We start from the raw sequence: 14,510 nt of genomic DNA on the forward strand, positions 1-14,510 counted from the left end.
AATGCAGAAAGTGATGGTGAGTGTCACAGCGTTATCTGGTGGTTTCAACTCAACATGCAGAAACAACAGCGGCGAATGACCGCTCCAGCCGGCTCACTCCAACCCGTATGTTTGTTATGTTGTCGATAGCGAACCTCATGTGTGTGTATAGCCAGAAGGTAGTTATCATCAACCAACCGCCAATCGGCCGTCCTCTCCTTTGAGAAATGGCTTCTTGCCTAACAGTACTTCTACCGGGATCGATCCCCATTTCGAACACGACGAAGAGCATGAAGACTGGAGGTCTCCTTCTCCCGCATCGTCTGTCTCTCATGTGAGCCAAATGGCTGCAAGTTTTGTCCGTTCAATGATGGACGCGGTTGCACCCAAGACGCCGGGCGTGCCAGAAGATGAGCAGGAGGCTGAAAGGGAGAGGGATAGAAGCAGAAGAGAGGCTGAGCGCATATTAACGAGAGAGGCAGAAGACAGACGGCTGGAGGAAAGGGTTCTCGCAATGATGGAAAGCACTAAAGCTCTTCCCCCTCCGCCATCTAGGACGCAATCAATGGACCCACCCTCACCATCAGGGTCTCAGAAAGAGGGTGGATGGTGGACTGCAGCGAAGAACCGTTTGACTCCAAACAAGGACTTGACACCAGCTCAGCAAGTAATTCAAGAAGCGAAGGCTCGGGAAAAGGAAAACAAGAAGAATGCGAAGGGAAAGGAGAAGGAATGGGCCAAGTACAACAATCCATCTTATTCCAGTCTCGTTCCACCTCCATCTCGTTCTCAGGCACCTTCACCATCTTCACCATCGACTCCCTCTCCATCACCTTCTCGACCACAGAATTCTAACATGCCGCCAAATCTTACACCATCACCCATGCGTGCGGACCCTTCCAAAGAGAAAGAGGCACCTCCGTTATATGCACACTTCGACGAAACAACGGGCACTTTGGACGTTCATGTCACGCTCCTCACGATAGCCAAACGATTCGAGAAACTGGAAAAGTGGACAGTGGGTCATGTCCGAGCATTAGAGGAAAGAATGGGTGACGTAGAAAGGTGGCTGGTTGACAAAGAGAACGATAAGGAGTCTCATAAGACGCCAAATGAAGACGGAGAAGGGTTGGCTGAGATTCGTGAGGGTCTTCATGAACTACAAAGTCGGGTTTCTTCCCTCGGACGTGAAATGGCCAAGTTCGCAGTTACGCCTGCCAATCTTTCTCAGCCAACCAAGGCACGATACCCTGCCGAAATATCGGCCAGTCCCAACACCCCTTCGTCATCATTTGCCATCCCTGGCACATCTCCGCGTACTGTCTCTGGACATACTGCCCTTGACTCTACATCCCCACCTATGAGGTCTAATTCGACAAGCAGCACGCGATTACCTTACCCGACAGGTGACTACACTTCTCCAACGCAGTCTGCGCTACCCTCCCGCGATGTTTTCACGGCCTCACCAACGACTGAATCCCATTCCATCTCCGGTCTTCCAAGCACGGCGCCCCCTCTTTCGACCTCTACCTCTTATTCAAACGCGTCCTTCTCTTCTGTATCATCACTCTCTATGAAAGCGAGCGAACTTCCAGTGCCCAAGCCTCCCTCTCGCTCTGGCCGTGGAAGTGTAAGCCCAACACCACGAAAGCGATACACCGTGGCGCTAGGAGGAGCAGATTCGGACTCCGACTCAAACGTTGAGATGGGTACGGCCACATTTTCAGGTTCTGATGGCGAAGAATTTGGTGGTGGCGACACTATTGGCAAATCTGCTGCAGCCAAACTTGCACAAAAGGCATCAACGCCGTTGAAAGAGCCACGAGTGCGTGCCCAATCCGCGTATGGGCTTTCTTCCATCCTTCATGCTTCTCCCAATACTGTTTCGTCCTTGGCGGAACGCCGTCCCTCACCCATACCACACGGACGCTCCAAGTCTATTGACCGATTTGGAACGGGTAATAATTTTGTCGATCCGCTGGTGCTGAGGAAACAGACCAGCAACGTCGGAAAGGATGGGACAATAAAACCATTGAGCGGGAAGCCCGTTGCCCAAATGGTGGCGTTCTTCGACGGAGACCGCAAGTGATGACTTTGACAATATCTATATACATAATACTACTGACTCTTGTTTTCCTTTTCTGCTTGCTGAACGAACTAATGATCACGCTTTTTGGAGGTTGGAACAGGAAAACATTTTGGTTATGTCTGATCCAAATCCGGACAAACTGAGGGTGAAAAATCCGGACAGATTTTTCAGAATCCTACTCCAGTAGGGACTTTTAGGGGTCCTACAATGCTTGGATTCTTCCAATCATCCTTCCGTGCCATTGCCGATAGTCTCAAGCCTTCTGTCCCGCCGCCTCCGGCTCCCAAGGAGAATTTGGAGGATCTCAGCATACGCCACCTGCTCGTAAGGGCAGAACTTCTCCGGATGTCCACTCTGAAATGGGAACGATTGGCTCGCCTTCCAGAGAGGACTGAAGATGAAAGGGCTGAAGCAGCACACATATATTCTCAAGTTAAAGAACAGCATGCGAAGGTATCAGCTGCTCCTTGGCTTCGTCATCAGCTAACTCTATTTTAGGTCCAAGAAATCATCCTGGTAGGACCGTCCACTTACTCAAGTCTGACTTGCTGATCATCGTAGCTTAAGCAACGTCCTCCGGCAAAGAAATCTGTTTGATTGAAGTCATGTAACTTGTAGTAATGTGTGTGACGTATTGTCGGAACATCGGCCCTTCAGACTCCGCGTTGATTTGGTAGCAGACAAAGATTCTAACGTATGAGTTAAGCAGCCTGAAAACTTGTGCCAACTAACCGAAAAAGAGCAACGGAGCGAGCTCAAGGCCTAGGCGTCAGGATGTGTTACTGGTCAACTTGAAGTTACCGGCGAACAAGATTCTGCCCTCTCACTGAACACGTGCCAAGTACCAGCGACTTGTGGGCCTCCTTCTTGGGAGACCCGCAAGTAAAGACAAGCGATGACTTTGACGATATCTAGATAGTTTTACTGACTCTTGTTTTCCTTTGCTGCTTGCTGAACGGTTATGATCAACGGAACTATTTAGAAGGAATATATTAGTCAGTGTGATCGCAAGTCCTGAGTTGATGTTGTTGACGACCACTGGGGAGATTCAAGTCCTCATCCTCTGTGCTTGACCCTCAATTCTATGCGAGTCCCCACCGTCGACCCCATCTTGCTCATCTTCAATGCGTTTCTTCCCGATGATGTGTGGTGGACAACCTTCTCTCTATGGCTCGTGCGACTTGTAGCGTTGTCACTCCTCCTCCGAACTTATATCGTCCCATGGACCATTGGACGAGTTTCAAAGCACCTGAGAGTGCGAAGCATCAGCCTGCGCTCTATACGGGGAATATATGCCAAGTTTGGAGGGTTGACATTATGGGTGGAAAGGATTACATGGTCTTGGGCGCCGACAGACGCTTCCCGCCGCCTCACTTTCGCTGTACATGGGGCGCGGCTTCAGCTCGGCGATAAGCCTGTAACTCAGGCTCACAGCGCCCACACAAAATCTCAACTAACCCCCTCCTCCATCGCCAATCCCTTTTGGACACTATTCTCCGCATTCTACTCTTTCGCGGACCCATTCGTCCGACCGTTAATCCGCTCGTACTTCGCTGCCTGTCTTCGTCTGGTCATTGGATGGGTTCCGCGTTTGAGTCAAGCGCTGGCGCTGGATCTACATTCTCCAACACTAACATTTGCCGACCTTCCCGGAGCGAAGATTGTTACAACTACAATCTCACTACGGACAGTTCTCGCATTCTCTCAGACCGAGAGAGTCGTCGTTCCTCGTTCCCCACGGTCACGAACTTCAACTCAGGCTCGGTCTGTGGCTGCATGGCGGCGCCGCTTTTACGAAGAGCTTACATCGGTCTTGGGAGCGGGCATGGGGGCAGACACACGGCTCTGCGACCTTCCAATTCAAATTTCAGGAGATTATTGGGTCCATGGATGGTGCGGTTGCAGTTACCCCACATTCTAACACGTTGACTTTTTTTAACTTGCAGAGAACGACTTCTTCAAACTACCCGGGGCCATTAATTTCGATGCGTCTTTGGGATTCCGTCCCAGGAGCGGCACCATTGACCCACATAGCGTCAATATTTCACTGAGCCTTCCCGATGCGCATGTCAATGTTGCGGCTCTGATCACTTTGTTGAGCTCTATCAAGCGGGCTTCACCTACTGTTGTTGAACCCGACGTGCAAATTGTCGACGTCCCGCCCTCTTTCGATCCTCCGCGTATGGCCATCCTTTCTCCCAGGACCTCGTTCTTCTCTCCAATATCGCCAACTTCCCCTCGGTCACCCTTCTTCGGAGCCTTCTCTGTTGCAAGTCCTTACATGTCTCACTGTCCTGTTCCGCTGACTTGAATCCCCTAGACAACGAAAACACGACGTGCAATTCCTCCCTCCATCAAGTTGAAGGAATCTGTGGACAAGGTAAATTCGGCAAATTTTTCATTACCATGAGCTAACCTGTTTTAGTCTAAACTGGTTTTTCTGGACAGTGTCAGTTTCCAAATGTCGAGGCTAACTGCTACATTCGGCGATAATCTTCATGGGGAAGAGACGTACAAGGCATGCGTGCAAGATATAAATGTTGGTGCCAAGATCAGCGACCCAGAGCACACGCCTCTTCATCGCCGACTACTTGGTCACGGAGCAAAGACGAAATTCATTGATGCTGAAGGCTACATCTGTTCTTTCTCAACGGGTGAAATCAAACTCGACCGCAAGACCTCCGTCAGCCAACTTCGTTTGTTGATAATCGAATCCACCAATATCCAAGCATTTGGCAGCCAGTGGCCGACTCCATGGTTACACACCTCACCTTTCATGACGGAGGACCCCAATGCATCGCTACTTGCTGTTCATGCGCATGTTGGTACCATCGACATGACTGAGCGTCTTGATCGGCTGACTGCATTATTCGCCGACCACAAATCACCTCCAGCGGCAGCAGTAGTGGATGATTCTCCTCCGGCTCCAGCTTTCGAAGGAACCGGTATTGCTCTGCCTCGAATTTCGTTTGAAGTGGAATGTGATCCGATCTCCGTTCGGCTGATCGTCGGAACAACAGCCGCTGATCCGGCTGCACTGGCCTTCAACACTGACGGTTTCATTGTGTCCGCGTCTACCCATTACTCACATCATTATCCGCGCTCGAATTCTGCAGCAGCCTTGCCACTTTCAGATTCACTACCTTTACAACTTCATGGGACGCTGCATGTTGTGCTTCGGCCTCTCTTCCTTCGAGTGTGTTCGACTCGAGGGAATTTTGTGGACACTTCTTCCGATGATCCCGTCCTTCTTTCCATGGAGGCACTTGAACTCTCCGGTTCTGGCACTGCAGAAGCGTTGATCCACGAAGATGGCCCCCCAACAGTGGACACGCATTCGAAGATTGTTTCTCTTCATTGCACCACAGATGCTCTGTGCGTCGAACTCTGGCATCCTTTAGTCATCAACACCCTGACTGGCATCCTCTCCTCTCTACCTCCCAAGGCGCAACGGACCAAGGCATCCACATCTTCAACTTCGATCCTCAATAAACTCCCCAACGGCATTTCCGCAACATTCTCCCTTGCGCGATGTGTCTTCATGGTGACAGCCCCAGACATCAATCCTGATGATACCATGGATTTGTGTCGTGGCTTTGCTGCTCGTGCTACCGGCTTCTCGATCCAGTACTGCTCCCTTCGCTCAAATCCTGATCGACAGGCGGATTGGCGATCAGCGACTCGGCAAAAGCTCTATCTTCCTCAAGAGGCTCTGTTACCTGCCGTTCTCAACGCCTTACGCACCAACAGTACGGCTGTTTTCGTCTCTGTCTCTGTTCCAGACCTTGCTCTCCGCAGTGCGGTTTCGACACAATATGACGCTGATGACCCCCTTCTTGCCGAGCGTGACGACCCGAATCTCAAGGGACAGGAATTTTTGGGTCTCAAAGGATTCCAGCTCCAAATATCGCTGTCGAGTGGTACTTTCTGGCCAACTGTCAGTCTTACAGACAGTTGTGATGTCGCCATTGTCATTCCGTATTTGCGGGGAACTCTCCAACTTTCCCATATATACAGTGTTCTATTAGGCGTCTCAACACTCAAGCAACTAGCCCAGGCCCGCCCTAATGTTTCCGCTGTACCGAGAGTATCTGACTCAGCTGCTGTGCCCGGCCGTCCTCTGGTCTTGAAGACTACAGTGACCGTTCGGACTGTCCAAATAATGTGCAACTTGCTCAAGCAACATGCTGTCCTTAGACTGGATGCGATCAAATTGATTGCCGCACCGGGAGCATCATTGATCGCAACTTGGGATCGAGCGATTGCATGGGTTCAAGTCTATGCGCCAACAAGCGGTTTCGCGTCGGGATATACTCATGATCGCTGGGAAGAGTTTGCTTCTCTCCAGAAATGGAAGATTACGTTGCACACCGATTCAATTGAAGTTGAAGCAGACAATGCTAAACTTCGCATTCCCCATGGCTTCATCTTATCTGATCTTATCTTCGACATCAGCGTTATTGTAAAGGCTGCTCGTCATCTTTCTCGAATATGCTTCCTTGGAAGGTACTACGCAATACCGACACCAGAGGCGGAAGGCCCCAAGAAAGTACCGAAAATAATGGTCAACATTCGGTCCCTGATTGCAGAGGCTGCAGATGACCCCTTTGAAACTCGTCTCGGAGCCATATTTCGCACGGGCCTGGAAGCTGCAAGGACCCGCAAAGATCGTGAACAGGCATTTGCGGCCAAAGTCCAGAGTATTCGATTGGAAGAGAACTCCAATGGTGACCGTCCACACGAGAATCTGGACTACAACTTTGACGCGGTCCATTCCATATCCATCGACGAGGCCCGTGAACGGCTCAACGAGGTCCATTCTGTTGACTGGGCTATGCGTCTTAATATGGCAAAGCATCGGCGAGCCAAAGATGAAGAGTCTGTTACGCGGAAACATTTCGGCTCCCTTCCAGTGAGAGTTGATCGCGCGGTTCCCAATTTGATTTCGGTCGAGCCCGTCTCTCAGACCCCACCTCTTATACGACTTGCTTTGACCAACATAGCCCTCAATGTCTCTCCTCCTTCCTTCCCCATCGATGGTCTCCCTCTGTTTCTCCACAAACAAGGCGGAGGTCTCCCACTTGACACCCAATATTCGCTGCTTGTTCCAATGCACCTGAATTTTGGACTGGCCTCCTTACGCGTCACATTACGGGACTACCCACTGCCCCTCGTCTATATTCCTCCTCATGAGGATAAAACCCTTTTCGCTCTTGATTTTGACAGCGATTTGGTTATTGCAGAGGAAATGGGTACTGACCTTTCCGTTGACTGGGTCCACTGCTCGGTGGTTGGCTCCGATTACGGGCTTCCTGGTGCTGCGCCGTTCTCTCTTTCGGTGCCCAAGACGATCATGCCGGTCAAGTCATATGCGAGTCCAGTCATCGATGTGACAACAACGGCTCCTACCATTTTTACCTGGGGTGTGAGTTACCAACCGGCGACTCAAGATCTCATGCGAGTGGTGGAAACGTTGTCGAGTGCGCCTCGTGATGCCTCGCCGGCGATAGGTTTCTGGGACAAGGTATTTCCTTAATCACAACAAACAATTAAGTATGAACCTAAATATTATTCAGATGCGGCTTATCTTCCATTGGAACATTCAGGCAGATTTTACAGGAGAGGTGCGGTATCAAATGAAAGGTGAGATCCGATAGACCTTTTTTCAACTCGACTTATCCTTGACCAGGCCTGCGTGACCCTCATATCATCCACGATGCCGGGGCGGGTTTCGCTCTTGTGTGGCAAGGAAAACCTAGGCTATTGATAGCACAGGAGAACATTCACAAGGAGCTCATCCAGGTGTTCAGCGAGTCCATGATCATTGCGATTCCCGAGTAAGCACAGTTGACAAACATTTCATCCTTTTTTGACATGCCCATCAAGTTTCTCTTATCTTCTACCCAAAACCAAACGCAAGCGTCGTCGTGAGGGAGAAAAAGTCCGCCCTTTTACCAAGATATGCGCCAAACTCGGATCCGGTGTTTGTTTTGGAGTTGGCTTTGTGATGGAAAGAGCCTGTGGCCCAGAATGCGACACGTGTAGGGGCGCGGCGTTCTATCGTAAATGCCGTTTCTACGACTTCCGGCCGCACTATGATGTCAAGCTACAGAAGAAATCGGGCGTGCCTGAGGTCAAGACCGCTAACGACACTTATAATGGTTTCCGGTCCGACTTCATTCACCTCTCAACTTCATTGTCCTGCGCACTCAATGCGAAGTCTGGGGCAGACACGAACTCGAGCAACTTCCACTTGACTCCTCAAGTGTTTTCACATTTTTGGTCGTGGTGGAAGCTTTTTGACAGTGTGCTCTCTCTGCCAATTCGACAAGGTAGCGCGTGGCCTGCTCGACACATATCTCCCAAGTTTAGTCGTCATTTGGCGACCCTCAAGTATCGAATATCTATCAAGCATCTCTATGTCATGCATGCCTATCTCGACGATTCCAGAGAAAGTGCGTTTTGTTTACACATGTTTCTGCTGGCTCTCACGTGACCTCAGCATGGGCGGATGGCGTCACGCCTTGGATCGGGGTTAAAGGATTTATTGACGAGTTCAGAGTCGATGTTTGTCTCCCATTTTATCCAGTCTGTCCCCAACTCACATATTTATAGATGCACCAGCGAGAAGAGGAAGCACTTATGCCTGGTGCCCGACCGGACACCATGAAACTTGTGCGTCGAAAGCCGTTCTATGCGGTTGAGCTTGTAATCAACGGACTCGACCTCCGCGCAATGCTTGCGACCTTTGATGATCCCATCAAAGTCAGCGTTGGCGTCAGTGCATCTCCGCAGCGAAGCAATTATCGCACTCGTACCGATCTTCCTCGTGTCCCCCATGATTCGATCTGGTATGACCCGGACGATTTTATCGAGCTTGATTGGACTCCGCAATCGCCACCTTTGCTGCATCTTTTGCAAGTTGTGACCTGTCCGCGCTTTACATACTTCCGCAGGGCGGATGCTGCGCAGGATCAAGAGGAAAGCAGCAAATTCGGAATGGAGTCAACTCACACTTGCTTTATTGGGAAGCAGCCTTGTACGTCTTCTCTAGTCTTTTTTCATTCTATTTTGTTGATATGTTGCAGCTGTTTTGGAAGTGCAGATCGATCTAGCAAAGGACCGCGTTAATGAACTCCGGGGTTTGTCAAAGAAAGCAGATGAAAATGATGTCCGTTTCCTTTCTCCGTCCCTCGTTCTCCATTAATGGATTTTTCACCAGCCGGACATCGCGACGACCAAGAAAATGGAAAAATTGCTGCTGGATTACATCGCTTTGCTTGAACAAACTCGAGCCGGGGCTCGCACCAACGGCGAATCTGGAGACCACAGCTACCATATTCCAGCAGACACAGTTTCCGAGGCTGAATGGGCCGAGTTTGACAATGTCTATCAAATCCAATGCCCCAAGATATTTTTAGATAGTGCTATTCGTGATGTGGGTTCCATTTCTCATCATACGCTTGAGCGCTGACCTCAACTTCCGCGGCAGATAATGATGCAATATTACTACTGCTCTCAAACACGCCGCGGCATAGAGTACCATATGGCAACACGGTCCGTTGTCAACATTCTCTGCAAACCCGTGGCTAATTAGGTTCGTTAGTGCGGTCAAGTTCATTAGGGATCAGGCAGAACAAGTTAGTGGCATTGCCGGCTTGGACAAGCATCATTCCCTCGGTGCTGCTCAGGCTGCAGCCCATGCCCTCAAGAAAATCTTGACTGGCCACGAACGACCGTCTTTCGAAGATGAAGGGTCTCCATTAGATCCTTCCATCGGTCTGAACCCACTAGATGGTTGGATGGAGGGTGTTTCCTTGGTGAAGGGCCATTGTTGCTTGCTACTCAAGCCACAAATTGTGCTTCGCGATGACTGGTCGTCTCAAAGGAGTTGTGTTGTTGCTGCTGTTCAAGCCAAACTCCAGTCGTATGCCATTATGGACAACGGCAATGTCGACGACCCGATCAGCGGTAAAGTCATGTCAAGGTTCGATTATTAGTCTTGTTTGATGCTTAGATAGCCAACTGATCCACATTTAGAACATTCACCACTCTTTCTGGGCTGCAGACCTTTTCTCCGGTTTCCGCAGACTACAGCGGAGATGGCTGTGTCCCGCTTGAAGTGCTGATTGACTTCCGCTGCGAAACTCAAGACTTTGAACGACTCGTACCGCAGACGGATGCCACATTCCACTACGACAAGTTCAACCGGCTACGACTGAGGAACAATGTCACCTCTGTTGTTAGATCCCATCCAGGCAAGGCCCGTCTCGGTAACCACGACCATCTCCACGACCAAACGGCGAGTTGAGTTTTTCACGATGTGATCGGCATTCTAATTGTCTCTGCAGGATCTTATCCAGGTCAACATCCCTCGCTTCACAGTCACTGCTATCGACCAACACTTCCAAATCATCTCTAATATTGTGGCCAAACTGCTCCTATTTTCCGACGCCGCTCACAAAACTCGCATGAATACTCTAGAAACCTTGCTATTTACTTATGATTTCAACGACCTCGCCTCTGTTGCAGACGTCGTTACTGACCTTCAAACTAATTTCCGCGACGCTATTGATACTGAACTCATGGCTGATGTCGCTCATCTAACCCCCGAAGCCGCCCAACTAGAGATGCTCAAGCTCAAAGCTCACAAGATGGTGAGCTTTCATTTCTTTAGGTTTTATTTATCGCTCAATTGATCCCTCCAAGCTTCTTTCAGAGGAACTAGGCGGATTATTTGAGTGTATTGCGCTCGCCCAGGACCAAAGGGACCACCAGAATGACCCTAAATCAGCACTACTTCTGCACACATCATCATCCGAGATTTCATGGCGGATGCTGGACGAACACAGAGAGCTACTGGCCAAGCTCGTTGTGCAAAACATCGACTTCTTCTGGTTGAAACGACAGGACAGCTCAACAGTCAACAATCTGACTGTCGGAAACCTTCAAGCTTTTGACGGCTCTCGGGACGCCCAATGGGCCGAGATTCTGAGCAAGCATGATGAGCCTCCAAATCATCCTTTACTCAAGGTTTGTGGCTTGCTGCTTCAGCGATTAGTAGGCTAAGAATCCACAGCGTGGACTGTTTGTGCTCGCCAATTGGTCTGTGTTGGCGCCTGTTGGTGGAATCACCATCTACGAAGCGTTCGAACTTAATTTCCATCCGATGCGTCTTCAAGTTGACGCTAGAGTCGGGCGTCGGATTATGGAATACGTTTGGCCTGGGCGGCGGGATCGCAAACGGTTGAGCGAAGAAGAGACGCCTCCTACTGAGCAACCCTCGACTGAGGTTGTTTTAGCGCGCTCTTCACTAGACTCCCAAGTTGGGAAGAAAGCCACGTTATCGGTGCCCGCGTTGGCACCTCCAATGAGGCTTAGCTCTTCACGCTCCTTCACCGACCTACGCTCTGCGTCACTTTCGCCACCTTCAGCTCCACAATTACATCGCACAGCCTCATCTGGAGATTTGCACCAAGCAACTTTGCGACCTCCAGAACCAATGAGGAGGAAAACTCGGTCAGACACCAGCCACAAGTCAGCACAGCTGACAAAGAAGGCTGGCGACGCCGCTGAAATGAAGACGCGTTCTTCGCAGAAGAGTTTTGTGTTGGTCAAAATATCAAGGTAGTTTTTATGCCCTTTTCTTTATCTGTCTCTGATTGCATTTGGCAGTTTGAATCTGTTGTTGAGTGTTATGAAGGAGGAATCGTTTGTGTGCCGAGACGCACATATTCGCACGCGAGACCTCGAGTTCCGCAATCAAACGTGGAGTGTGAGTATACCTATTTGTCCTTTGCATCCAAGCTCATTTTTTTGTGGCTAGTTCGAAGAACTTGTTGGGCAGTTCATTCCCTCAGATATGAGCTGGAGAGGATGGGTTAAAATGGCGTTCCACCAGCCTTTGGTGCCCGTGCTACCAGTTGCACGGGAGCTCATATCGAAGACCAAGTGGATTGCGAGCCACAAAGAAGTTCATGCCCCCAAAGCCTTACCGCCAGGCGAGGGTGGCGAGTTGATTGAACGGCCGCAGTCTCCGCATTTGCGTTGGGCGCGAAGGCGTAAAAAGATGGAGACACCACCTCCACCGTCTATACTACCCGGAACGTCCTTTACTGATGAACCGACGGAGGAGGAAACCCCTTCACGGCCACCAAGTCGGAACCGCAAGTTTACCATCAAGTTTGGACGCAATAAAGGACAGCCAGAGGTGCCTAGTCAGTCGTAGAATTTGTAGCGCTAGAGAGATGTACATACCCCCCGCTATCTTATACCTATCTATGACTACATACGGCTTTCGACGGAGCAAAATGTCGTGACCGTGATGCTTTCTTTGGACCTGGTTTTCCTCCTGCCATGCCCTCGGTTCGCGTCAGACGGAGCACTTATTCAGGGGACACACAGGACCGCTCGCTCGCTGCCATATTCGCTGAACACTCACCTCCCCCACCTCCCGGCCCCCCGATTCCCTTTCCCTCCAACACTTTGCGTGGTAGCCGCATCCAAAGCCACATTACCGCAACAAGCAATGTCCCGATTCGCGTAGCGAGCGTTGGGCGGTCGTCAGTGACGAGCGGGGCGTTGTCGCCAGACTCGCTAGCACGGCCCGCTACGCCCCTTTCTCATCACTCTGGCACGAATACCGATGTTGTGGTCCGTGCACGGTCAGATGGGCAGCCGGGCCTCATTGGGAGCGCACTCAGTCTGCCATCCTCGCAGGGTCAAGACACTGCAGACGAGCTAGACCACCACGACGATGTCGTCGACCACCTTGATGTCATTGATCCACAAGTCGCGACAGTGCAGACGCTAACGAATGCCGCTAATGCCATCCTTTTGTGTGTCTTCTCCGACTCCCATTTTACCCGAGTTAACAGGCTGTTGTTATAGTCCACCCACTTGGTATTCGATTAAGCCGGTTGTGACCTTGTCGAGCCCACCCCAGGGCTTCGAGTCGGCTGACCGGCCGGGGAAAGAATACGAGGACTCGCTGGATAGACATGTCGAAGACCTCCTCAAGCGCCCCTCGAAGATAAGGAGAACACTGAAGGGAGTGTGGGCTTTCGTCAAAACTCGTTGGGTCCTCTTCATCGCCCTCTTTCCTCACTTTCTTATTACAACGTTTAGCACTCGGCGTATGTCCTACTGCTCGCTCATTGATTCCTTGTCACGCAACCTTGTACAGGTCCTTACTGCAATCTACGGCTTTGCTGTCGGTGTGTGCTATTGTGAATGTGCCTGGCAGGTAATCAATGTCCACAGTATTCTGGGGTGCCGCCATCGTCATCTTCCTCGCCAAAATTATCAACCTCCACAACGAAAACACGCAGGGCTTCTGGGTCGAAGTCAGCTCACAAGTCGAGAACGGTGCGTTATCGTGTCATTCTCTCACTTTTCCTCGCCAAACAAAACAGGTCTATTCACGGTCACAGGCATTGGCCTGATTCCCGCGCGGGTGCTGGACACATATAGAATCTACTGGATATGGTACTACAAACGGAGGACACGCAGGCTACGCGCCAAGGCGGGCCTGCCAACCCTCTTCGACGAGGATGACCTTCCCGATCCGGCCTACGACCAAAACTACGTCCATGTCCTCACCGACAAGGAGCAGCAGTTCCTCCACCGCCGTGTGTGACCCCTGACAGTATATCGACCGTTTTTGGTAGTCTGACCCGGTGGTAGAACAAGTCAAGTTTGCCCGTCATCAGACATGGTATATGGCGCATGGGACGGAAACACATCGGGTAAGGGCGCCCTCCTGGCTGCGTTCAAACTAAAAAAAAAATGTGGATGTAGGCATTCCCAATAAAGTTCGTTGCCAAAAGAATCACTTTCTGTGGCTCAACACCCTTCTAGTACTGCCCTCCTCATTTGCTGTCTCAACGATGGCAATTCCATTTTTCAGGTAACAGGCTTCACACTTGGGGTTTTATTGGGAATAAAGTATATTTAGATCATGCTCTGTGGGACGATGTGGGGCCTCAATCGGTCTGTCCACCACTACTTGATAACTTCTAATCTCACTGGACTGGTAGCTTCCAACGGCCGGCATGGAGCACGGGCATCCTTATTCCTGCAAGCTTCCTCTGTGGCATTTTCGCTGCGGTGTTCATCGCTATCGGCGGTGCCCACACGAAGCGGGTCGAAAAGGTCAAGGAACGGCTTCGTGCGGCGTTGGCGATGGAGCATCCGGCAATCGACGGTGTCATTCCTGGACTCGATCACGTGAAAACAGAGGAGGAGAAACGACCAAATGGACGATTACCAGACGACGACGAACTGGCTGCTGAGACAGCGACAGACGAGCGAATGGTTATACCACGGGCTAATGACACAGGGACAGTGTAATAAAGTATTTCGAAGAATTTATTCCTCCGTATAATGGTGGTCTAGTACAAGTGATTTGGTTGTGGGGAAAAAAAAATAAACATATGCTTAA

General features: G+C 50.6%; 4 protein-coding genes across 4 annotated transcripts; all 4 read left to right on the forward strand.

The window, feature by feature from the left end:
* Positions 1 to 39: 39 nt before the first annotated feature.
* On the forward strand, positions 40 to 2,068 carry MIND_00742000 (uncharacterized protein; the record flags this gene model as incomplete). Its single annotated transcript, XM_037364120.1, has 2 exons — positions 40 to 105; positions 152 to 2,068. The coding sequence occupies exons 1-2, from the start codon at positions 55 to 57 to the stop codon at positions 2,066 to 2,068; spliced, it is 1,968 nt and encodes a 655-aa protein (XP_037219764.1). The 5' UTR covers positions 40 to 54.
* A 195-nt stretch (positions 2,069 to 2,263) lies between these two features.
* Positions 2,264 to 2,665, forward strand: MIND_00742100 (uncharacterized protein; the record flags this gene model as incomplete). Its single annotated transcript, XM_037364121.1, has 3 exons — positions 2,264 to 2,521; positions 2,567 to 2,584; positions 2,630 to 2,665. Exons 1-3 carry the CDS (start codon positions 2,276 to 2,278, stop codon positions 2,663 to 2,665), a joined length of 300 nt encoding a protein of 99 aa, XP_037219765.1. The 5' UTR covers positions 2,264 to 2,275.
* A 487-nt stretch (positions 2,666 to 3,152) lies between these two features.
* Positions 3,153 to 12,296, forward strand: MIND_00742200 (uncharacterized protein; the record flags this gene model as incomplete). The annotated part of the gene is made up of 20 exons (XM_037364122.1): positions 3,153 to 3,878; positions 3,940 to 3,961; positions 4,015 to 4,337; positions 4,389 to 4,448; positions 4,494 to 7,592; positions 7,645 to 7,711; positions 7,758 to 7,905; positions 7,955 to 8,523; positions 8,571 to 8,635; positions 8,684 to 9,107; positions 9,157 to 9,239; positions 9,291 to 9,506; positions 9,561 to 9,625; positions 9,675 to 10,055; positions 10,109 to 10,370; positions 10,420 to 10,725; positions 10,778 to 11,101; positions 11,148 to 11,695; positions 11,744 to 11,843; positions 11,895 to 12,296. 20 exons carry the CDS (start codon positions 3,153 to 3,155, stop codon positions 12,294 to 12,296), a joined length of 8,190 nt encoding a protein of 2,729 aa, XP_037219766.1.
* A 113-nt stretch (positions 12,297 to 12,409) lies between these two features.
* MIND_00742300 (uncharacterized protein) lies at positions 12,410 to 14,419 on the forward strand (the record flags this gene model as incomplete). The annotated part of the gene is made up of 9 exons (XM_037364123.1): positions 12,410 to 12,906; positions 12,959 to 13,284; positions 13,331 to 13,435; positions 13,483 to 13,698; positions 13,754 to 13,815; positions 13,868 to 13,881; positions 13,928 to 13,976; positions 14,025 to 14,059; positions 14,107 to 14,419. The coding sequence occupies exons 1-9, from the start codon at positions 12,425 to 12,427 to the stop codon at positions 14,417 to 14,419; spliced, it is 1,602 nt and encodes a 533-aa protein (XP_037219767.1). The 5' UTR covers positions 12,410 to 12,424.
* Positions 14,420 to 14,510: the final 91 nt, after the last annotated feature.

Source organism: Mycena indigotica, assembly GCF_014461135.1.
Source record: "Mycena indigotica strain 171206Taipei chromosome Unknown Mind.scaff0006, whole genome shotgun sequence".
In the NCBI taxonomy this organism is placed as follows: domain Eukaryota; kingdom Fungi; phylum Basidiomycota; class Agaricomycetes; order Agaricales; family Mycenaceae; genus Mycena; species Mycena indigotica.